The following is a 26,900-nucleotide window of genomic DNA, read 5'->3' as shown; positions in this document are numbered from 1 at the left end:
ACAAAGATCAAACACTAAATAGTGTGAATCTTGATATATTTGTAGGGTGCAATATTTTAGTGGATTTTCTGGTAACTGTGAACTGTGAATGTTAAATAAGTGACCACACTTAGATTTTTGGATTGCTTGCAAGATAGAAATGTATTGATTTGGGAGCAAAAAGGTTAAAGGTTAGGGTCAAGGTTATGAGGTATAAATGATTTGCATATGTTTTCTTAATTACTAAACATAATGGCACCACAAATGAGGATGGCTTGCTATCATTTAAAGGAAAAAAAAATTATGATGCTAGGCTTGACAACATATATGTTAAGGTCATAATTATGACAATATAGAAACATATTTTGTACATTGTAGCTTTTATTCTTCAACATTGTTTTTGATATGGATTTCCTTTGAGACAAGAAGACAACATGTTATGTTTTATGGTTAATGGTCAAGGTCAGTGTCACTGACCTTTCCTTAATTCTTAACATAGTTATACATGCCCTGCTAAGGGTACAGACGGAACTATCAAACACTGGGTTGGAATATAATGCACTGTTTATGTTGCTTATGTAATCTCCACCAATGCATTTTTTCAGATACAATTTTACTTTTCTGTTTATTTTTAGCATTTTTTCTCCAGTCTCCAGCCATTTTAAAACCAAGTTTTTGCATCTTGCTTATGGTATTACAACAGTAACAAAATATTGTATTATTACAAAGTCTAGATTTATTTATCATTTCATCCTAAATAATATTTTTCATAAGGATTTAAATTTATATTCAGCTCAAGAACGAGGATATTGACATTAATTTTCGAGAAACTGAAATTCGAGTCCTCCAAAAGATGGTATCTGGCCTGGTCAGTGATCTCACTTCAGTGAAGGGGGATATAACCACTCTGCAAAATTCCCAGTCAGACTTGGCTCACGACATGGAAAAAACAATGGACGGTACAATGGAAACTACTGGAAAAGTGGATACAGTAGAAGCTGAGATAGAAGGAATGGGAAAGTCTCTGGAAGAGGTTGGTATTGTATTAATAAATTGAATTGATAATTGGCATATTCTTCTTCAAAAATACTTCTACATTAATACATAATTATAGCGATATATAATGCTTAATCCACCTCCCAACACATGATGGAAACATTGTATTGGCTCAAGAAAGATTATTTTTTCCTTGTATTGCTAATACTTAACCCTTTACCTCATACAAACGCCTTTGGATGCCTCTACCCCATTCACATTAAAGCACATTTTGATGCCTGCTGTAAACGTCAGCCATTTTAAGCGGGTTTTTGTAGTGCTACCTTCGGGGAAAACCTCCTGTTAGATACTACATTCATTTCTGCGAATGACCATTATGTCAGATCATGTGGTCACTGTTCATGCTCTGGTCAAAATCTGCTTTTTAAAGTAACTGGTTCGTAATCTCCACTCTCCAAAATGGAGGTCGTGGATTTCATTCAGTAGTGACGAAGTTTTCCCGATTAGAATCACAACTATGAAAGATTCAATAACTTAAGTAAAGGCTATGATACTGATGTAGGCAGCAATTAGTTTTTTTAAATTATCAAATTCGGATGACTTAATGATGTAGATGCGGACAAAAAAAACGTAAATTTCAAGTATGAGAAATGACAGCTATGATTGGTCACACGGCTTCAATGACTTGACAGTGAACAAGTTCTCTCAAGAGTTTAATGCACATAAAAAATTCTTCCTTGAAAAAAAAGTACATAGCTATAATGATTGGACTTTACTCTTAAATTTTCCATATAAAATAGACGTGTACCAAAACTTTTAAATGGTTAAAATTGCTTTTAAGCATAACATACACTACATTACTTAACAGTTAACAGGCAGGCTTATGTGTATGGAGTTGAATAGGTAACAGGTGTTCTATTTATAGTACACTGCACTGCATAACTTTGCTCTATGAGGTTGTTGTTGTGGGGGTTTAACGCCATTTTTCAGCACACGATAGGCTATACATGGTGGCCAGTATTAATGGTGGAGGAAGAACCCAGGAAAACCCCGGGAAGAACCACTGACCCACGAGAAGCTACTGGCAGGCTTTCTCACATAACCACATTGGCAAATCGTAGACTCGAACCCACACAGACAGAGGTGAGATGGCAGTGATCCATAATGGAGAGCGCTTTAGACCAATTGGCCACTCGGGGCCCCACGCTCTATGAGTTAAACGGTTAACTGGTAAGATTTGTACAATATATTCTGACACAATTTGCATACTACATATCAGTTTAAGTACATGTATACACAAATTGACCCACCACCAGCACCCTCAAAAACATGGTAGAAAGGTTACAGATAGTATCAGCACAAGAAATGGTAGTCTGAAATGACCACAGTAATATTTGCAATCAACATGTACAAAAATATTTAATTGGGACGTGAACTTTTCACACACCTGCATTAGTGAGTCATAGACATCACCTTCACAGCATTGTCATCATCAACATTGTTATAATTTTGTATTAAAGATTTGTAAGTAAGATACAGTGATAATATATGGACACAGGTCAGACATGTTCTCCAGAATAATTGTTTGTTGCAAACTGTGCTTTGACAGTTAATAAAATAATCAAATTAGTTGAAGACTGGTTGTAAGAGTGAAACATCCAAGTGTTTTCTTACTTTTGAACCATTAGTTGATCAGTTATAATGAATCAATCTTTGGTCATTAACAATAGTGTCTTGAAATATTTGAAAACTGCTTGGAATGATACGAATACTGTGTCACTTCTCAGATGTTTTGGTTTGACTAGTCAAATGAGTTTATACATATGGAGTTAGTACATATACATAGTTATACATATGGAGTTAGTACATATACATAGTTTATACATATGGAGTGAGTACATATACATAGTTTATACATATGGAGTGAGTACATATACATAGTTTATACATATGGAGTTAGTACATATACATAGTTGTACATATGGAGTTAGTACATATACATAGTTTATACATATGGAGTTAGTACATATACATAGTTTATACATATGGAGTTAGTACATATACATAGTTTATACATATGGAGTTAGTACATATACATAGTTTATACATATGGAGTTAGTACATATACATAGTTTATACATATGGAGTTAGTACATATACATAGTTTATACATATGTTGTTGGTACATATACATAGTTTATACATATGGAGTTAGTACATATACATAGTTTATACATATGGAGTTAGTACATATACATAGTTTATACATATGGAGTTAGTACATATACATAGTTTATACATATGGAGTTAGTACATATACATAGTTTATACATATGGAGTTAGTACATATACATAGTTTATACATATGTTGTTGGTACATATACATAGTTTATACATATGGAGTTAGTACATATACATAGTTTATACATATGGAGTTAGTACATATACATAGTTTATACATATGGAGTTAGTACATATACATAATTTATACATATGGAGTTAGTACATATACATAGTTTATACATATGGAGTTAGTACATATACATAGTTTATACATATGGAGTTAGTACATGTACATAATTTATACATATGGAGTTAGTACATGTACATAATTTATACATATGGAGTTAGTACATATACATAATTTATACATAAGGAGTTAGTACATAAGATTCTCATCATCAGAAAATGCGCATTTTGACCCAGATAGTAATCGTACAAGTTTTGGAAGACTCTTGGACTTTTGTTTCAGTGAAGTTGCAATATATGACAGAAAATTTTAAACTTTACTAGTTCAACAATTATTGATGTATTTCACTGCTTCTTAATACATATCATTGTAACTAGTCCCACAATTATTGATAGTTTTCATAGATTCTTGTTACTTGTCATTGTAACTAGTCCCATAGTTATTGATGGTTTTCATAGATTCTTGTTAATTGTCATTGTAACTAGTCCCATAGTTATTGATGGTTTTCATAGATTCTTAATACATATCATTGTAACTAGTCCCACAATTATTGATGGTTTTCATAGATTCTTGTTACATGTCATTGTAACTAGTCCCATAGTTATTGATGGTTTTCATAGATTCTTAATACATATCATTGTAACTAGTCCCACAATTATTGATGGTTTTCATAGATTCTTGTTACATGTCATTGTAGCTAGTCCCATAGTTATTGATGGTTTTCATAGATTCTTAATACATATCATTGTAACTAGTCCCACAATTATTGATGGTTTTCATAGATTCTTGTTACATGTCATTGTAACTAGTCCCATAGTTATTGATGGTTTTCATAGATTCTTGTTACATGTCATTGTAGCTAGTCCCATAGTTATTGATGGTTTTCATAGATTCTTGTTACATATCATTGTAACTAGTCCCACAATTATTGATGGTTTTCATAGATTCTTGTTACATATCATTGTAACTAGTCCCACAATTATTGATGGTTTTCATAGATTCTTGTTACATGTTATTGTAGCTAGTCCCATAGTTATTGATGGTTTTCATAGATTCTTAATACATATCATTGTAACTAGTCCCACAATTATTGATGGTTTTCATAGATTCTTAATACATATCATTGTAACTAGTCCCACAATTATTGATGGTTTTCATTGATTCTTGTTACTTGTCATTGTAACTAGTCCCATAGTTATTGATGGTTTTCATAGATTCTTAATACATATCATTGTAACTAGTCCCACAATTATTGATGGTTTTCATTGATTCTTGTTACTTGTCATTTAACTAGTCCCATAGTTATTGATGGTTTTGATAGATTCTTGATACATGTCACTGTAACTAGTCCCATAGTTATTGATTTTTTTCATTGATTCTTGATACATGTGATTGTAACTAGTCCCAGAGTGGTTCATATGGACCAAACATTGTGCATTCAGAATTAGGAATTATTTCCCTTTTCTTGTCATGCAGATGGAGATAACTTGTCACATGGGTGTTATTGGTGTATTTTATTGGTTTATTTGATTTACAGTACTGTACATACAATGTTTAAGCATGTGAAGCATATGGACCGATCGTTGCGCTTCATAATTGTATAACAGTTATTGTCATGGCAGGAACTAGCCACAAAGTTTTCATTGGCGAGTGTACTGTAGGACTCTTTTCCATCATGGTGGTTGGGTAGAATACAGGAGAGGTGATTGTATATTTATGTGAACAATTTCCTTACCATACCTCAGGTTATTCACACCCATTAAAAGTGGGTCACATTATCTTATTTTCCTTGCTCTTTTTGAATTATTTGGCAATACAGCAGTGAAGTTGGTGAGATAACATTTTGCTGAATTCATTCAGGTAACACAGGTACAGCACTGATCAACTTAAGAATGGTCACTAAAGTCATAATTTCCTTTTATAATGGTGTCAGTCAACATTAGAGACACTAATGAACAAAGATGTTAGAATATTAATTATGATGAGAAAATATAAGGTGAGACATAATACAAAATTAATCTAATTCTGGAATAATCAATTCTAGAGGATGTTTACTCATTCAGCTAATAATATTTCTGACAAAATGGTGTCCTTCTTTGAGAAATACAAAGGAGGATAGATTTGTACTTGCATGTAAATTGTACGCTCTTGCTTAACTTTTTGGGTTTTGTGCAGGATTCATGCACATTGTTTACTTACTGTTTTACTGAGTATTACATCCTCATCACAAAGTAGGTTACTGTAAGTCGTATTTCATACCTCACTGTCTTTAGTTAAATATTGTCTCTTTGGTTTATTTTTTTAGGGTCTGTGAATGCAATAATTATCAAAATTTATGATTGCATGCATTTCTCTTAGTTCAACAACTTCCAAAAAAGGATCACTGTGAACTACATTTCACATTTAACTGGCTTCTAGCTCATGACCAGATAATCTTTGTATACATTACAATGTTAAACTTGCTGAGGGGGATGCATCCACTATGAGCAATACCTCTTTGTCACAAAAGCAGGTCACTGTAAACAATAGTTCATTTTTCATTTACATGCATTCAGCCTCCAACACTGTTGATGCCAGATTAACAAAATGATTTGATGCATAATTTTTTTTTTAGTACCATGTCATTACTGTATATACTTGCATATAAGCCGAATAATTTAGGAAACAAATATAGCCTGGAAGAAAGGGGGTCATCTTATGTGTGGGCCATGGTCTAAGCTTGAAAATTTTAAAGTTTTTTCCCCTCAGTTACCAATATTTGTTGTTATTTTAGATCGCCAAAGATGGCACTGTCTCGAAGTGAAACAAGTATTTTTTCTAACTTTAAGGTAGGATAATGAATGAAAAGCAATGCATTACCGTACTTGACTTCTACCAGAAAATGCAGAATGCATGTTATATGAGCCACGGTGGTATGTGTATTTTCCAAAAGAACCTCCACATTAGTAATCTCTCAATCAATTGTTTAAACCTCAACTGAACTGATCATTAAACTTTATGGTACCTTACAGATGCATGCTAGCTTATTTCAGTGTTAATAAGAAAAGAAACTAAATAAAAAGATTTAGGAATTATGATACTGAAGGTATTTACCACAGAACCATTTTGGTATTGAGAGTAGAAATACAGATATGATAGTCTCAAAGCAACCATAGTGAGAGGCTCCATAGGGGTTTGTTGCACACACGCCTAGGAATGGTACTTAACAGGCAAGTAGCAATGCAAGTCAGCGTGATTAATTGTTATAAATATAAGTGGGATTTCTTTGACACGTGTGTTTAGAAGTAAAAGGCAGCCACTGTTTATCTTCTACTGTTGTTTAGTTGTTTGTAAAGCAAAGTGGTTCCTTAGCTGTAGAGTATTGAACAATAATCTGTGGTAAATGCCTCAGGGATAATGGGTTTGTTTTGTTGCACAATGCCAATGACTTTACTAATACATACCGACTCTCAGATGTATTGTTTAATGAGATAAGGTGGTGGTCATGGTTTCTACTCAAAGTTATAACTGTGACAGTGCTTGAACAGTGTCCATGCTGACAACCAATCATATTTTTGTCCACAGAATCATGCTACCAGTAGTTTGAAAAAAAACAAAATAAAACAAAACAATGATAAATAATTATCCAATACAAATTGATAACCCCCCACCCATGGACAACTTACAGGATAAAGTATAAATAGGATACTACCACTATCAAAAGTTATTTGAGCTTAATCTTTCCAGAAATTGGTATTCAATCAGATATTAGAAGTAAAATAAAGTGTTCTGCTTATGATGCAGCATTCAGACTTAAAGTTATTGAATACGCAGAAGCAAAAAAACAACTGTGCTGCGGCAAGCGAATTTTGTGTGAATGAGAATCAAGTACGGGAATGGCAGAAAAACAAAGCAAAATTAGAGGAAATGACAAGGACAAAGAAGGCTCGTCGGATTAGGATAACCTCATTCCCAGAATTGACGAAAGAAATCAGTGATTGTATAAGTGAATGTCAACAAAATGGATACATTGTCACATGAACTGCAATTCATCTGTGTGCTATGCAGATGGAAAAAGATGACAAATACAAGATGGCAGATTCAAAATTTTTGTTGCATCAGCCCATTGGTGTTCTCATTTTATGAACAAGCATGGTTTCTGCCTCAGGCAGCGAATGTAGACAGCACAAATGCTACCAAAAGACTTTGTAGAAAAAATTGAATCACTTCAGAAGTTCATCATCCAACACAGAAAAGAGTGCTCATTCAAACTACCACAAATCGGAAATATGGATGCAATGCATATGACCTTTAACTTACAGAGAAATAAAACAGTCAATGCTGTTGGTGAGAAAACTATTCTGATAATAACAACTGGCCATGAAAAAACATGTTTCACTGTTTAGCTGATGGATCAAAGCTGCCTCCAGTCATCATTTTTAAAAGGAAGACCCTGCCGAAAAGCATGAAATTTCCTGCTGGTGTCATCATTCGTGCACATGAAAAGTGATGGATGAATGAAAGTGGAACATTTGAATGGTTGGAGAAAGTCTGGAACAAGAGACCAGGTGCACTTCTTCAGAATCGTTCAGTGCTTGTCCAAGACATGTTTCAAGCTGACAAGACAGACAAGGTCAAAAAGGCCGCAAAGAAAATGAAAACTATATTGGATGTGATGCCAGGAAGTTTAACATCAGGTTTACAACCTCTTGATGTCTGCCTAAACAAGCTATTTAAAGACAGGTGTTGAAAGATGTGGTTCAAATGGGTATGTTCAGGTGCAGTGAAGCTGGCAAAAGGTGGGAATTTCATGAGGCAGGACATAGACTTGGTTGCCAAGTGGGTCAAAGACACATGGGGCTCAATTCCATTGGAAATGATTGCCAAATCATTTAGAAAGTGCTGTATCAGCAATGCCATGGAGGGAACTGGATGATGCAATATTTGAATCAGACAATGATGAGGAAAATGATAAACAGAACAACACACTATCGTATCAACCTGATGACAGTGATGATGTCTATGATGACAGCACACCCATAACAGAAGCCAAGTTTCATGAATTGTTTGGCAATTCAAATACCAAGCCACATTTTGAAGGATTCTAAGTGATAAAGTTTTATAATTCAGGATTTTAGTATGAGGAAAAATATTATTTAAATGAAGACTTAACATTTAAGATAAATTGTTAGTTTTTTATTTCAACATATAAATTAATTTTCTTACTTTCTTTTTCATTAGGCTTGAAGATAATGTTTTATATTAGTAATGTGATATGCCTAAATAAATGCATTTAGAACCCACTTTGCGCATCTTGTGATGTAGTCTAGAACTAATGAGTCAGCTTATATGTGGGTCATGCACTTTTTAATGTTTTTACCTATTTTGTTTGGAGAGTCTGCTTATACACGAACTGACCTATATTTGAATATATACGGTAAAACAAAAGGATATGTTTGACTTTCATTTCACATTAGACTGGCTTGTTTTAAGTTTTTGTGTTTGGCTTATAATCACATAGGTTTTTTCTATACCTCCAGTATAATACTGTTATACCTGAATTCATGACACTTGGTGAGGGTATGCACCATCTTTATGTCAAAAGCAGGGAACTGTGACCAGTATTTCATGCTTCACCGACTATAGTTAAATTTTCTGTTCTCACTGTTCGTGCTTTAATCATCAAACTAGGTGATTGCATGCCTCTCTTTTACTACCACACCTATACAGGAAAGATTGCTTTAATCAAAATGGTACTAGCAGCTGCCTCACTTGGTGTTTAGCATTAAAAGGTCAGAGTTAAGACTGGTCAGCCTGGTGTCAGGATAATGTGACTGGATGGGACATTATGCTATATGTCTGCAGCATGATGCCACAGTGCTAGACATTGCTATAAACTGCCACACTGCAGATTCGTAGCAATATGACTAAAAAAATTTAAAGCTACATTAAAAATCCAAATCACATGAACAGTCTCAAGCATAATGCATGGAATAGTTACAAATGATTCAAAATATAAAATGTTAGATATTGAAATCAATATGTGCTATCAGCCTAAAGTTCATTTGGTGCAGCTAACTCATAAATGCTCACCAAAGTTCTGAATTCATTTTTTCATAGTGGCCTCTTAATTTAATTAAAAGATCAGTTATGATGGGAAAATATTAGGCAAGATACAGTACAGAATGAATATAATTCTTAAATAGTTTATACTGGAGATGTTTTCTCTTTCAGCTCAAAATTATTTATGACAAAATGGTGTCATTCTTTGATAAAAACCCAGGTATCACTGATAAAGAAATCACAGAATCCATCAGAATTATTGGTATGGATGTCAAGGACCTGCAAAGTATTTTGTTTAGAGTGGAAACAGAACTAAAAGCAAGAGTATCATCACTGGAAAAACACCTTGAGGAAACTAAAGAACAAATAGAGGACACCAAGAAAAACCAAGAAGAAACGAGGAAACACGTGGAGGGAATAGAAAGAAGAGTTGCTGCTGTTGAGGAACAAAAGAAAAATGATGGACGACATTCTTTGCAGACAGGTAAGATTGACATTTTTGTGTTGCATTTTAGTTCAAAAAGGTAGATGTACCAGACATGTCTGAGTGTTGGAATGAATGTCTTCAGCATTACACTATGCTGCCTTTAGGCTTTTACACACAACTTGGAGACTTATAATCAAAACTTAATTCAGTGACAGATAAAACATAATGTTAACAAATTAAACAAAAATATAGTAAAAGGTAAATCATTAAATGTAGAGGGTAAGAAAATAGTTTATAGTGGTTAGTTGTCATAGGGTGTATGATGCCCAGTCTGGTGGGTCTGTTTATAGTGGTTAGTTGTCAAAGGGTGTATGATGCCCAGTCTGGTGGGTCGGTTTATAGTGGTTAGTTGTCAAAGGGGTGTATGATGCCCAGTCTGGTGGGTCAGTTTATAGTCGTTAGTGTCAAAGGGTGTATGATCCCCAGTCTGGTGGGTCGGTTTGTAGTGGTTAATTGTCAAAGGGTGTATGATGCCCAGTCTGGTGGGTCGGTTTATAGTGGTTAGTTGTCAAAGGGTGTATGATGCCCAGTCAGGTGGGTCTGTATTCAAGAGTGGTTAGTTGTCAAAGGGTGTATGATGCCCAGTCTGGTGGGTCAGTTTATAGTGGTTAGTTGTCAAAGGGGTGTATGATGCCCAGTCTGGTGGGTTGGTTTATAGTGGTTAATTGTCAAAGGGTGTATGATGCCCAGTCTGGTGGGTTGGTTTATAGTGGTTAATTGTCAAAGGGTGTATGATGCCCAGTCTGGTGGGTCGGTTTATAGTGGTTAGTTGTCATAGGGTGTATGATGCCCAGTCTGGTGGGTTGGTTTATAGTGGTTAGTTGTCAAAGGGTGTATGATGCCCAGTCTGGTGGGTTGGTTTATAGTGGTTAGTTGTCAAAGGGTGTATGATGCCCAGTTTGGTGGGTCAGTTTATAGTGGTTAGTTGTCATAGGGTGTATGATGACCAGTCTGGTGGATCGGTTTATAGTGGTTAGTTGTCAAAGGGTGTATGATGCCCAGTCTGGTGGGTCGGTGTATAATGGTTAGTTGTCAAAGGGTGTATGATGCCCAGTCTGGTGAGTTGGTTTATAGTGGTTAATTGTCAAAGGGTGTATGATGCCCAGTCTGGTGGATCGGTTTATAGTAGTTAGTTGTCAAAGGGTGTATGATGCCCAGTCTGGTGGGTCGGTATTTAAGAGATGTTATTTGACTTGTTCTCAAATTCTTTGACACTCAAAAGGAGCCTATAGTTAGTGACAGCTAGGAAGTTACCGTATCATAGTCAGGACATGTTGCAAATATAAATATAATGAGCCACCATCCTCAACATTTTTCTCCAGCTACTTTGCACGTAGCACAAGAGACGTCAGCTTTGCCACCTTTTTGCAAAGATGACAAAAACTGGCTCTTAAGTCCCTTGTCATTTTTTGATTTTACAGTGTTGAATAAAGATTCACCCTTATGTGTATGGAATGAAGAAATTTTCTGCCCACTGCCATCAGAGTTCTGTCCTCCCTCTACATCAACTGTTTGGTCCACAGTTTCACTTGTTTATTGACTGAAGGAAGGATCTACTTTCAGTTACTTCCACAGCCTGGCAGTCCATGACTAACATTCTGGGCTGCTTATTACATCAACTACAAGTCTCATTTCTCCCAAACAAAAGTTGACAAGAGGCAGAGAAAGGGCAATCGTTTTTGCCAGCATTTCTCTCCACAAGAGCCTCCCTATCTCAAATGACATCATCTTCATGCCCTCCATATCAAAGATCCTAGTAAGGGAAGGCTCCAATTCTTTGCTGCCAAACGGGAAAAGATTTGCCATGATGACCTATTGACCCAACTGATGGTTCCAAAATAGGGACTCAGTATCACTTTCAGTGCAGCTCCTTTGTCCAGTGTTCCCTGGCTACAAATGCTGCACTCTTTGCCTGGTAATTGGCTCGAGTGCACTCAGTTCATTTGTACCCCTTGGTTCACAATGGAACACCACATTTTAGAATTGTGGGCTTCATTTTCATGGTAGTAGTAGTTCTCAAAAGGTATTATGATTGGGTAGGTATTATTGAAGAAACTTATTTTTCCAGAAAATATTGGTTTCTTGTTGGACCACAGAGTAGCTGACAGGTTTTCCCCCTAGAGTAAAATGTCTCAGGCTTTCACAGGATTTATTGTATTTGAAGAACACTGGGCATGTGCACAATGTGACAGACCTCTGTTGGCATGTGAACAGTGCGACACTCCTTTGTTGGGACAAGAAAGCAAACTATTAATTTTACAGTGATCAAAAATTAACCTTGCATGCTTTACAGACACTAATTCTAGTTCATATTTCATTAAGCTTTGACTTGGAACATTTACAGAAGAATGAGTATCCCTTGATTCATCATTTTCCTAGATCACCAAAAGAGCAATTATACCTTTTGTTGTAGTTTATATCAGGTGGAATATTAAATATGTGCCCATACAACTAATTATTTTATAACCTATGGAACCAGTCTGTATGTGGTGGAATATTAAATATGTTTCCATACAACTAATTATTTTGTAACCTATGGAACCAGTCTATACGTGGTGGAATATTAACTATCCAGTTTAAGAGAATCAAGGTGATTGATTAGTTAAAATTGCTGAAATTGGTATCTGGAGGTTCGAATGTGATCTTTTTCAGAAGAACATACATATGTAAAGATTGTATACAAAAAGTAGACTTTAAACTAATGTATATTCATTTTGTAACTCGAAGTGCACATCTAACTATACTGTTTTTTTTATCTCAATGGAATTAGGCATTTTAATTTTGTGTAAAAAAATTAAATATATAAAAGTTTAAATTTCAGGGAAAATATTCCCAATAAAATAGAAGCTGGATAAAAAAAATGAAACTGTTTTGAATTGTCAATAAAACAAGACAACATTTCTGTGAATTATTGATGAGGTTTATATAATCAATGAAAAACAAATAAATTCAATACATTTTGAACTTTGATTTTGCAAACTGGGATTTCAGTTAGAATTTTTGCACAAGGTAATAGAATTTTTTCCTTTCTTCCTCCCACAAACATGATTTCATTTTTCAAATGTTTTAAACTTTTTCAAATCATAATTTGAATTCTGTATGATATGGTAATAACAAAGGAAAAATATGCACAATCACAGCTTATTGTAAGTTAAAATATTAAATATGTATGTGCACCGAATGTTTTGCAGTTTTATTGAAGCAAATTCTAAGCAGAATATTAACTTGTACTGACCTTGAAACCTTTAATGCAATACTTTCCATGTTATCATCTAGTATTATGTCATATAATGGGATTATTATTATTATTATTATTATTATTATTCCTCACTTCCACAACCTTTCTGATTGTATTTCTGTAATGAATGTCAAATGCAGTCTTTTTGGGAAGAAGCCTAAATATGATTGAAGTGTGTGCAATAGGTGGACTAGAGTTAATGGTGAAGATTTCACAGGTCCAGATTCGATAAAGGGTCTCAAAAATATTTCTCTTCTTTAGATCATACATACAGAATAAGTATGTAAGCATTATACAATGAAAATATTGTAATTTTGAAAAATGTTAACAACAGTCTGTAGATGTTGAATTAGTGGCATGTGCCTATATGTTTTACTCTTGAGGTTACTTTCCTAAATTTTGAAATATGTAAGTAACTGCAGGAAACTGATCCTGTGAAAATAATTGACTATAAACTAGAATTAAAAAAATCAACAATATTTTGCCAATAAATATAACTTAAATGCTATTTACACAATGAAATTTTAATTGTGGAAAATTGTAATTTTTTTAGCTTCAGAAACTGCAAGAAGCAGAAGACCAGAGAGTGATGGCCTTAAACAGCTAAAAAGTAGGTGTAAATACACACGCACAACACACGAATGATTATCTTTTTAATACACAGACCGTAACAGCATTTAACTTATGTGATGCATTGTTTTCCATCATCAAGTACCACTAGGGGGATTAATTCTTGAGGCTGCTTTGGTAACCTTTAAAACATTAAGACATTATTATTATTATTATTATTATTATAATTTAACCCACCTGGCCATCAAACTGAGTGAATTATGTTATACCCATGTGTTAATCCTTTGGTGTGCGTACTTCATTATTTGCTCTGGTGGTTGTGTTTTTTATCAAATTGATTGACATAATTATCTGATCAAGATTTTGGAAAATTTGATACTGGTAAAAATCATTGCATATTGATGAGGTGATCTAGCATCTGATTGGCTGAGTTTGTTACGACCCTTAAGTTGATAATTTTTAATCTGGATTTGATCAAATTTGGAATATATGATTATATCACAAGTATGTAAGACAAGTTCAGTATTGAGTGAGATCCATGCATATTGATGTTGTGATCATGGTTTATATTTCTGATGTATTTTGGTCAAGCTAATGTATTTGCATCATGATCTTGGATGAATTCAAAAATTGAGTGAGATCTATGTACATTAACTTCTTCAGAATGGGTGTGTTCTATATATAAAATAACTGAAAGAAGTAAACTGACTTCTCATAAATGTTTACTTTGTCACAATATTAGTGTTATGTTCATGTTGTATTTTTGTCTGTCATATGCTATTATCAATTAGGTTTAGATCTGTAAGCAAAATGTTTGATATGTTGATTGGCATTATTAGTATGTTATATCAGTAAGCATCAGCTAATCTATATTTAATTTATTACATTTCTGTTTCTTTTTGGCTACCCCACCCACATCCTGCACAAATTATAGATAATGGGCAAGTTTTGTTACAAATCATCTTTTGAATTTTAATTAGCCAAAATTCAAGCGTGTGTCTTACTTCATTATTTGCACATTATTACCATTCCTGTTCGTGAATGTTTGGGCTTGAAGGGGGTGCTCTACAGATATTATGAACTTCTAAAAGAGTGGTGTGTATAAGGTAAAGTTGTTTACGTTTGCAACATGCACCATGGAGAGAATGTTAGAATACCTCTATGTTACTTTCATGTACTGTAGCTGAAATTTCTTTGTATATTATACTTATGGAAATTGTACATGATCTAAGCACACAGCTAACCAAAATGACTGCTTCCATGTGCTCAAGAAATCAGCTTGAATTAGTCTTAAGTACACTATCTTTAGCAGTTATTAAAATAGAGAAAATAAATTTTGCCAGACTAGACAATACCAGCTTCTGAAAGTGCAATGAATGAATTGCCAAATATAAAAAAGTAAAAAAAGTTATCAGGTCTTTTTCTACAATTTACCTCTACTGTCCAGGAGGTGAAAAAAACCAAGCAGAACTAGCAGTATTTTGAAAGGTGCACATCTTGAGTAAGGCCAAGCTGTATACTCTATAACCCATATCACACCCATCAATCATACACCAAAATAACGGAATTAAAGGTTCTTTGAATAATACCTAAGATATACAAGGTCTTTTTTAAATAGCTAGTATAACCAGTGAGGAAAGCCGGGAAAATTCTTCATCTTTAAAATTCTAACCCTATCCAAAATATGAAACTGTAGAGTGCCACCTTAAAGAAAATAGACATATCATTTATAGTTTAATTTGATAAGACTCGTGTGTCAACCAGATGCTTTCAGTGATGCCAAATGGATAAAGCAAGTGGCTTCTAACCTCAGACTGATCTGTGTTGAATGGAAGAAGATGCTAATCTTAATTGGATAAATGATCATTGACCAGTTGTGGCAGTGTATCATAAGAATAAGGTGGAATTTAACATTTTGAAATTCTTGAATTGTATGAGGTGATTCCTGTACAGATGTATAGTGAAAAATCAACATTTATCAGCTTCTTTTGAAACACCTGCGATCTGTGGGTCAATATTTTGGTTTGTCTAATTGTTGTGTGATGTGCATTCATAATATCCATGTTTATTATTCATGTTTCTGTTTTGGATGAGGTCTATTATGCTCATATGGGTAAGGCAGCTGTGGTCTGGGATCAAGTCTATTATATCATTGTGGGTAAAGCAGCAGTGGTCTGGGATCAAGTCTGTTATATCATTATGGGGAAAGCAGATTTTCTTTGTGATCAGGTCTGTTATACCCCTGTGGGTAAAGTGGGTTTGGTGCATTGCATAAAAAGTATGAAAATAATTTAAAACAGGTATGCATAACTCATTAAAATAGACTTTAATCCAACACACTACAGCCAACAATATGTTTTGTTTACATTTATCACCTCTGCATTGATATTGTGAAACCACCTTGAACATTTAAATAAGTTGTATTTACATTGAAACCTGGCTTGCGAGACCAGTCCTTCATTCAACCAAAAGTGACCTCTCAGAATGGGTGGTCTTTCATGAGAGGTTATAACACTATGTAATACTGGGTGATGTGCATATGAACAGTCTGGTCTATCATGATAAGTGATCTCCTAAAACATTGATCTTTCAAGACTGGTGTAACTGTAAATGGTTTAAAAATCAACACAAAGCATTTGCATATAATTTGAATAAATTCAACCCAGTGTAATTTGAATAAATGTTCATATTATACTTCAAACTTAAAAAGTCTATTCTGCGTTCTTCATTATTAATTTTTTTCTTCCTCAGTGCTTATTAAATCATAAACTAATTTTAGTCCTCTGTCTATCTATTTGTCTGACTGTTGTCAGGGTTAATAGTACTGATTAGCAATTACCTGATAGTAATATGCAGTCTTAACATATTTGGATTCTGTTTGATTATACAGTAGCTATTGCACATATATTTAATATTTTATCATACCAGTTAAGCCCCTGTCTCCTTCCTTCCATCTGTTCATCACCACCAAAGATCCTAAAGTGCAAGATAGTGATTATATAAACTTGAGACATTAGATGCCAATCTGGTGATAGTTGGCATGAGTGTTGGTAGTCAAAGAGCAAATAAGCAATATAATCATGGCACTGACATTTTTTAACCAACTTTGAACATGTATTTCTAGGAACAGGACACATAATACAGTGAACCTGCATGAGAGAGCCACCTTTGTATAAAACTGTAATGTCTCTGTTATATGAAGTTTAATTTTATATGGAATGTTGGTTCTTTGATTCTTAGGTGACAGGTTTGAATGTATATGGGATGGACTTTGAGTTACTTCCATTGTGTCAGTTTAAATAGAGGTTTGGGGGTGGGGTGTAGAACATGTATTAGAAAGCACAGCATTGCTTAGCAAGTACATCTAGTTTTTTGTTGTATGGAAATTTCTTTGTGATAGATTCCTTTCTGTGTTTTCAAAGAATCTTTTTTTTCTACTAGATCAAACGGAGGATAAGCTTGATACACTTAGAAGGCTAGGATGCATTCCAACAAAACAAGCAGAGGAAGCTAAGAAGGTGCTAGAGAGGGAAAGATCTGTTGTTATCAAAGGGAACCCAGGAGAAGGCAAGACAACAATGGCCCTTCACCTGATAGATAATGAAATGTTTAGAGATAAACGTGCAGTGCTTTATAATGCACATGATTGGAAGACAGTGGACACACATCATGTAGACATTGTCATGCTGGATGATGTGTTTGGAAAATATGACATTGTTCCTAGCCGTTTGCAGGAGTGGATGGTATATCTACCTACCATACAGGAATATGTTGATGCAGGAAAGTTACGGGTCATTGTTACCACCAGAGCTGACATACTTTCCAAGGCTTACTCCAGGTTAGGATCACTAAAACTCTTTTCTGAAGATTTGTCACTGACACTGTCTTCAGAACAACTAACAAATTCAGAGAAGGTGAATATTTTGAATCGAGAGCTTCATAGACATAAAAGAAAAATACATGAAGATGAAAAAGAAAAATGCATAGCTAATTTTACTGGGTTGATTGGTTTTCCCCAGTGCTGTTCACTATTTGCAGGGGATAGTAAGTCATTTGATAAAGGACCAGAGTTCTTCAGATCTCCAAAGAAATTCTTTGTTGCAAATATCACTGAGTTAGAGACTACAAGATTCCTAGCTCTGGCTTTTCTTTTTTGTAATGGTGAAATATTTGAGGAGTATTTATCTCCTGAAACCATGCCTGAGTCCAGCAAACATTTATTGATGGAACTGGCTTCCAGTCTGCATATTTCAGAAAAGGAGGCATCCATCACATTACTGAGAGATGCTTATGACAATTTTTTGGAGTTGTACGTTGTCAAGTCCGTGTTACATAAATTTATTTCTGAGTCTGAAGTTAAAATACCCTATATCCATTTCACTCATGCTACAGTCAGTGAGGCTGTAGGATTAGTCCTTGGGGATCGTTGTCTAGAGATGGTTGTAAAATATGGTGATACTGAATATTTATATCAGAGAATGTACACTGCAGATGCCAAGGATTGTAATTCTCAGAATGTGTTTATACCTGTGTCTGTGTATGGACTTTTGGCACAGCGGCTGGTTCGTGATGTTGTATACCAAGGACTTGTAGAGAGTGTTGCAAAACATTCAGCTCTCAAACAGCATAGCTTTTTGATGAAACTGAGATGTGTGTTGCACAAAGACAATGTGATGAAGTATTTTTTTACGGCTGGTTCATACTCTATTTCAGGATATGAGCGTTATTTATTAGAAGGAGAGTGCACGACATTTATGCAGTATACATTACAAAGTGATGAAGATGTAGTAAGATTAGTGTATAGTCAGCTCTTGGAATTATTGGCATGTGCACATAATAATAACAGTTCTGACTGCTGGCAGTGTGGAGAGAAGCAGAAGCTACTGGAATTAGCACTCTACTACCACCATTTTCAGATTGCAGACAAACTAATTACTATGAGAGCCTGTTATACACCTGTAAGTCTCTGTAATGCTGCCATACATGGTGACCTCAGGAGAGTTCAGACTATCCTAGAGACCTTAATGAGGAGTCAGATTTTCGATCCAGAATGTAAGGAGGCTAAATATGCATTATGTAGAGCCTATATATCAGGAAACCAGAACTTGATTGAGTTTTTATTAAAAGAAGGGATCATACTGGATAGCTGGCATGTAAAATCTGCTGTACAGCATGGAGATATGAATGTGTTAATGAAGGTGGTGGAACATTTAAAATGTCATAATAAGTGGAATCCACATGAGGAGCAAGATGGGACACATAAAATATCTTGGGATATTTTCTGGCTTGAGATGCATTTAGTTAACTCTGACCCAGAGGTTCAGTCAAAGATTCCATATACCAAAGCACTGTACATAGCCTATGTTAAGGAGGAGTTTGATGTGGCAGATTATCTTCTGAAAAATGAAGTAAAAGTATCACATGACATACTCGTTTATGTGTTGATTTCTGGTTCACAGAAAGCTGTTGCCAGAGTGATACAAGATTTGAAAGACAGTGGTACCTGGGATCCCCATTGTGATGGTGCATATGAAGCATTAGAAAAAGCTTATAGTCAGCAGAAGTATGATGTGTATGATCAGCTGGTTCAGGAGGGAGTCTCGTTAACAATGAAAAATCTTCCAGGTGTTATAATGAGATCTCAAATATCATTGGAGTCTGTTAAGAAAGCAATACAGTATTTGAAAAACATTGACAATTGGGATCCTAAGTGTAACTATGCATCTGAAGCATTAGGAAAAGCTTATGTGGTACAGAAATATGATGTGTGTGATCTGCTGGTTCAGGAAGGTGTCTCACTGAAAATGAAAAATCTCTCTGATATGGTGTTAAATGCATCATTAGGATTTCTAGTAACATCATCAATAACATTGGAGTCTGCCAAGAAAGCAATACAGCATTTGAAAGAAACTGATAGTTGGGATCCTAAGTGTGATCATGCATCTGAAGCATTAAAAAATGCATGTGAAAAACGTAAGTATGATGTGTCTGATCTACTGGTTCAGGAGGGAGTCCCACAAACAATGAAGAATCTTCCTCATTTGATACAGAGATCACTGGGATATGTGGAACTGGCAGTAAAACAGTTAAAAGGTGTTGGTAATTGGGATCCCAAGTGTGATGATGCAATGAAAGCATTAGAAAATGCTTTTGTTTATAAGAGGTATCATGTGTGTGATCTGCTGATAAAGGAAGGGGTCTTATTAACAGTGAAGAATCTACCTCAAGTGGTATTCTGCAGTGTATCATTGGAACAAGTTAAGAGAGCAATACAGCACTTAAAAGATATTGTCAATTGGGATCCCAAGTGTGATGATGCATCGAAAGCATTAGAAAATGCTTATGTTTATCAGAAGTATGATGCATATAATCTACTGGTACAGGAGGGGGTCTCACTAACAATGAAGAATCTTCCTAATGTGGTATTCAACAGTGTGTCATTGGAATCTGTTCAGACAATAATAAAAGACTTGAAGGACACGGTCAATTGGGATCCAAAGTGTGATGATGCATCGGAAGCATTAGCATGTGCTTATATGAAACTGAAGTATGATTTGTGTGATTTGCTGGTACAGGACGGGGTCTCACTAACAATGAAGAATCTCACTCATTTGGTTTGGAGTAATACGTTGGAATCTGTTAAGGAAGCAATAAAATATCTGAAAGACACAAACAGCTGGGATCCAAAGTGTGATGATGCATCTGAAGCATTGGCAATCGCTTATATATTAGGTAAGTACAATTTGTGTGAACTGCTAGTTAAGGTGGGAGTCTCCTTACAAATGAAGAATCTCCCAGGTGTGATATACAGTATATCATGGAGATTTCAGATATCATTGGCATCTGGTAAGAGAGCAATACAACATTTGAAAGACACTGACAAATGGGATCCTAAGTGTGACGATGCATCTGAAGCCTTAGCAAATGCTTATAATGTAAGTAAGTATGACGTGTGTGATCTGCTGATTCAGGAAGGAGTCTCACTAAAGATGAAGAATCTTCCTCATGTTGCAGTGGGAAATCAGGAGTTGGTTAAGAAAGCAATACAGCATCTAAAAGACACTGACAAATGGGATCCTAAGTGTGATGATGCATCTGAAGCCTTAGCAAATGCTTATAGTTGTCAGAAGTATGATGTATGTAATCTACTGGAGCAGGAGGGAGTCTCACTGAAAATGAAGAATCTTCCTGGTGTGGTATAGGGTGTATTATTATCTGTGCAGAAGACAAACATTTGAAATACACTGTTTACCATAATGTTGATGGTAGTTTGAGATGTGTACTGTGATGTTGATGGTAGTTTGAGATGTGTACTGTGATGTTGATGGTACTTTGAGATAGTTTCCCATGATGTAAATGATAGTTGATATGTTTATCATAATGTTGATGGTAGTTTGACACGTTTACCATGATGTTGATGGTAGTTTGAGATAGTTTCCGTGATGTAAATGATAGTTTGAGACATTTACCATGATTTTGATGGTAGTTTGAGTTTGAGACTTTTACCATGATGTATACCGTGATGTTGATGGAAATTTGAGATGTGTACCATGATGTTGATGGTAGTTTGAGATAATTCTCATGATGTAAATTATAGTTTATTTGTTTACTATCATGTTGATGGTAGTTTGAGATATTTCTCATGATGTAAAATCATGGTTACAAGCATGTGACCTGAATAGATTTTTGGGCCATTATAGAAACTTTTACATTTTGGGAATGAAGAAAATGGCTCTATAATTGGCCATAACATCGTTTCAGTTGCCATTTACATGTATACTTGCATCAAACAGAATTAATCACCTATATGTATTCAAGAATATTACTTTGATAAAATTTTATTCATATTTGAAGCTTATATCATTAAGATATTGGAAGAGTTCAGTAATGAATGAAATCTACACGTACTGATTATATCTTTATATAGCTCTGTAGACTAATGTTTGATCAGGTCCTAACCAAACTTGGAATATATGCTTATATCATTAATATTTCATATGAGTTCATTAATAAGTAATATCCACACACATTAATGAGGTGATCTTGCATCAGATTTGTTGAGCTTGTTACCGCTTTGGAAGTCATATTTCTGATTTGATTTTGCTCAAATTTGAAATAGAGGATTTATAACATCATTATCTTGGATGGATTTTATTTTGAGCAACATCCAGACATAATGATGTAAGCTTGCATATGACTGGCTAACCTTGTTAAACAAACAAATATATGTGTTTCCGGTTGGCCAACCATCCCTATGTTTTTGTTTCCAACCCTAGTCCTCACACCCTCCAGTTAAAACAAAGAATTTTTTATTTATTTTTAAATCCATGAAATTAATTTGTGCATTAAGTTAAGCCCAGTACTTAATGTGCTTAGTAAATTATTTATAGTAATCATTATAATACATATAATGTTTTTTAAAAAAAGATTTCAAAACATCCCTACCTACCCTAATTTTAAAACCAGTACAATAGGAAACACATTTTTATTTTTGGCATTATCACTCTGAAGACCAATATGTTTAACCTGATTTTGATCAGTCTTGGAATATATACTTATATTGTCATAATTTTAGACAATAATGAGAAATGTATGCATATTAATGATGTAATGTTTGCAGCTGATTGACTGAGGTTTGTTGCAGCTTTCAAAGCCACATTTCTGACCTAATTTTGATGAGACATTGACTACATGATTATATTATCAAGATATTGGACATTGTCAATAATGAGCAAGATCCATGCATATTAATTAGTTATCTTGGATCTGATTGGCTGAGGTTATTACCAATATAACAGTCGTAATTCTGATCTGGTTTTGCATATATCATTGAGATATATAATATCGTTTTATTTGAGTAAGATGTATGCATATTAGTCAGGTGATTGTGCATATTGTTGACCAAGCTTCTTCCCACTTTAGAAACTGACCCGTTACACATCTAGTTATCAACATTTGCTTGTCAACACGCTGGAGTCTAAATTTTGTTCTGATCCAGTTTCAATCAGATTTGGAATGTGAGCTTATACCATCAAAATCTCATGCAAGTTCACCATTGAGCAGTACCCATGCATGTTAGTGAGGTGATCTTGCACATAATTGGCCAGCCTTGTTACCACTCTGTATATCCCTATTTCTGATATACTTACATCTTTAACATATCAGAAGAGTTCCATAGTAAACAAGATCAACACATGCTAATGAGGTGATCTTGCATCTGATTGGTTGAGTTTTTTTTACATCCCTAGAAGCTATATTTTTCATCTGACTTTGACCAAACTTTGGAATATGTGCCTATGGCATCAAGATTTTGTGTAGGTCTGATATTGAGTGAGATACATGGGTAATATAGCAACAGACTGAGCTTGTCACCACTCTGGAGGGTGTTTTTTCTTTTCTGATTCAGTTTTGGTCAGACTGGAATATGTGCTTATATCATAAGGATCTTGAACAAGTTAAATAATGAATTAGATCCACACATAATAATTAGGTGATCTTGCATATGAATGGCTGAGCTTGTTATGTTTCAGAAAGCCATGATTCTCATCCAGTTTTGATCCAACTTAGATTATAAGCTTATATCATGAAAATTTTGGACAAGGTCAGTAATGAATAAGGTCCATACATATTAATTAGGTGATTTTGATCTGATTGACTGAACATGCTTATGGATTCCGTAAACCAGGAGAACTTTTGGTACTGTGTATTGTCTACCTGTCCATCAGAGCAGGTTTGTTGTTATCTCTATTTATCCTAAATTACTTGGACAATTGCCATTCTCCTGAATGGAATATAATATTGACATATAGTTGACCTAAATGAAAATGGTTCTTATCTGGCATCCAAGTTGGCCACCACAGCAGCCATTTTGACATTTTTTTTATTGCAATGACCCTGAAGGACTCATGGTACTAATTCAGTTCCCATAGAAAACCTATGCAAACACCATGATATTAAAAATTTAGTAACTTAAAATTTTTGAGTGCTCATGATCAAACCCAAAGTTATCAGTATAGATGAAACCTGGATGTCTGCTTCTGTGTTGAGGAAAGGATATGAGCCATGGCATTTTCTGGACCTGCATGTGTTTGAAACATGTGCTTTCCGCACCAAAGAGTCAGGTACTAATTTTAGTAATGAGTGTTCCAAACTAAAGACTGTTAAAGGACTGAAATTCCATCAATAAAACAATGTCTCTATTTTTTTCACTTACAACTAGGATAAGCTCTCAAAAGATTCTTTTACCTAAAACATAACTTACATTATTAACCAAAACCTGGTCAGCCAAACCCATATATACTCTATTTTATGTTCACCCTTTTCCATGTTAGTTCACAATTTTCCATATCATTAGTACCGTGTGTCCTATATTCACCCTTGATTTTCTTGACAGCCCTAGGAATAGTTGTTCGATACGCAAGTAAGCAATGTGCAGAGTTCTGCTTGTCAGAGATTACATTTGTGAATATTACATTATATTGCAAGTTCATCTTCACCTAAAGACCAATGGTGCATTTCAGGCAACATTTAAATATATAGCTTAATTTAAGAAAGTCAGAAGAAAAAAAATTAAAATAAAGCTGTCTAAAAAGAATTATCTTTTTTAATATCACCATTTATCGCTCTTCAATTTAATGCTGAAATATATTACCAGCCTTGTCATATTATGTAATTAATGAGTAAAAGGTCAAGGTGACCATCAGTATGTACATGTATTAATACAAACAAAAGATATTTAAATGACAAAAATTACCAAAATTCCCTCTAGAAGACATATAATTTAAAACTAAAGTAAGGTAGTTTAAGTCCATTAAAATGCAATATATGAACTTTCAAAACTTTCAGAAATTAGTGGGATGAAAAGTCATGAGAGGTCATCGCCATTAAGCCTGGTGGAAGAGACCTAAGTGATCATATCTGAAGCATTATGTTTCAAAACACAACTAGGAAATATCATATAGCTTACTGTAATTACTCTATAAATGGTAAATTATATAAATTTTATATATGTATTGCTTAGATATAAAGCAAAGTGCAAAATACTCCACCTAACATAGTCAAATCTACATACTGTTCCCCCTCTCCCCTTCCTGGGAACAGTTGACATATCTGAATATGTGTTTAATATCACACTGAAGGTCACTCTGTGGTTTGCAAAAGGTATTAATTTTGCTTGTTACCCACAGATAGAACCATATGATTGCATTTATAGTAAAGTTGATTGCATTTGCATATGTGGAGTCACTGTAGGACTCACGGTACTAATTCCACTCCAATGGTAAACATATGGAAACACTATCATATTCAAAATTCAATAACTTAAAATTTATGGGTGCTGATAATGACACCTATAATTCTTCATGCACATCTAACCTTGGTGCAAGCTTATGTGTGGAGGACACCATATGACCTGCGGCACTTTGTTGACATACATGTACATGAAACAGATGTTATTGATTCTGCACCAAATGAATTAGGTGCTACTTTCAGTATTGAGTACTCCTGAGTCAAGCCTGTAAAAGTGCTAAAATTACATCAGTAGAAATTTGTCAATATTTGTTTTACATTACATATAGGATAAGCTCTCAAAAGATATTTTTCCTAAAATTTTAATTTCCATTATTAACCAGTTATGGACCACCAAACCTGTAAATACTCTATTATTTCTTCACCCATTTCTAGACTGGTTCACAGTTCTTCCATATAATTAGTACCGTGTGTCCTGTATTGCTGTGGATGTCTATAGGACTCATGGTACTAATTCAGTTCCTATAGAAAACCTATGCAAACACCATGATATTAAAAATTCAATAACTTAAAATTTTTGAGTACTCATGATCAAACCTATATTTATTAGTATAGATGAAACCTGGATGTCAGATTCTGTGTAGAGGAAAGGATATGAGCCATGGCATTTTCTGGACCTGCATGTGTTTGAAACATGTGCTTTCAATTCCACACCAAAGAGTCAGGTACTAATTTTAGTAATGAGTGTTCCAAACTCAAGACTGTTAAAGGACTAAAATTTCATCAATAAAACAATGTCTCTATTTTTTCACTTACAGCTAGGATAAGCTCTCGAAAGATTCTTTTACCTAAAACATAACTTACATTATTAACCAATCCTGGTCAGCCAAACCCATATATACTCTATTTTATGTTCACCCATTTCCAGGATGGTTCCCATTTTTCCATATCATTAGTACCATGTGACCTGAATGAAAAGTCATATAGACTGTCAAGGGGAAATCACTCTATCCAACTGCCACCTAGGTGGGTAGATAGCTTTTAGCATTTTAGCTAAAACATTTTAATCTGGAAGGGCTGGATTTGCAAGGGTTTTCATCAAATACTTCTCATATCTGGTTGGTCCTACATGAAAATGCTACCACTTACACATTCAATATGGCCACCACATTGGCCATTTTGAAAATCTTGTTATGGTATGGCTACTTTTTCTTAGTGGATTCTCATATCAGCATGGATTTTTTTCCTAACAGACTTTTTATAATTTTGTCCTTGGTAAAACTGATGCATCTGAGACATCTAGCATGGTTGTCACAGTGTCCATCTTGAAAACATTGTTATGACTACTTCTGATGGCTTTTATTGAAAGACTACATATGATATAATAATAATAATAATGAGGACTTTGTATAGCGCCTAATCTTTAGAAGCTGTAAGCGCTTTACAACCTTGGACAACACCTATAACATAAAAAACATAATAATGATACAATTACAAAAAAACAAACACCATGAAATTAGAAAACTTAAAAAATAAACATGCTTAAAATATTTAAGGTAGGAAACATTAGGTCTTTAAGTTTGTTCTTGCAGTCGAAATAAGTGAGTTTTAAGAGCACTCTTGAATATCAAGTTGTTCCTAAATAACCATGGTACGAATCTGACCTCCAGTAAGACTGTCATAATGGCCATCTTTAAAATCTTATTATTTCTACTGCTCCTAGAGGGTTATTGACACTGTGCTTTCACCAAAAGACTTCTGATGATGTCTTGTTGGTCCTAAATGGAAATGGTGCTAATCTTATATCAGATATGGCCACCATGGCAGACATCTTGAAAATTTTGTTATTGTTGCTCCTCAAAAATGGAAAG

General features: G+C 34.5%; 1 protein-coding gene across 1 annotated transcript in view; it reads left to right on the top strand.

Annotated features, from left to right (window-relative positions):
- Positions 1 to 21,612, top strand: part of LOC149775577 (uncharacterized) — a 35,694-nt gene extending 14,082 nt beyond the window's left edge. The window contains exons 4-7 of the mRNA XM_089943804.1: positions 773 to 1,012; positions 9,659 to 9,971; positions 13,766 to 13,822; positions 17,224 to 21,612. Coding sequence (XP_089799930.1) covers positions 773 to 1,012; positions 9,659 to 9,971; positions 13,766 to 13,822; positions 17,224 to 20,984 — 4,371 coding nt within the window. The 3' untranslated portion in view covers positions 20,985 to 21,612. The remainder of the gene's footprint in view (positions 1 to 772; positions 1,013 to 9,658; positions 9,972 to 13,765; positions 13,823 to 17,223) is intronic.
- Positions 21,613 to 26,900: the final 5,288 nt, after the last annotated feature.

This window comes from Sinohyriopsis cumingii, chromosome 19 (assembly GCF_028554795.1).
Source record: "Sinohyriopsis cumingii isolate HCF-2022 chromosome 19, ASM2855479v2, whole genome shotgun sequence".
Lineage (NCBI taxonomy): Eukaryota > Metazoa > Mollusca > Bivalvia > Unionida > Unionidae > Sinohyriopsis > Sinohyriopsis cumingii.
The sequence above is the reverse complement of the archived record's forward strand: the minus strand, read 5'-3'. Positions and strand labels throughout refer to the sequence as shown.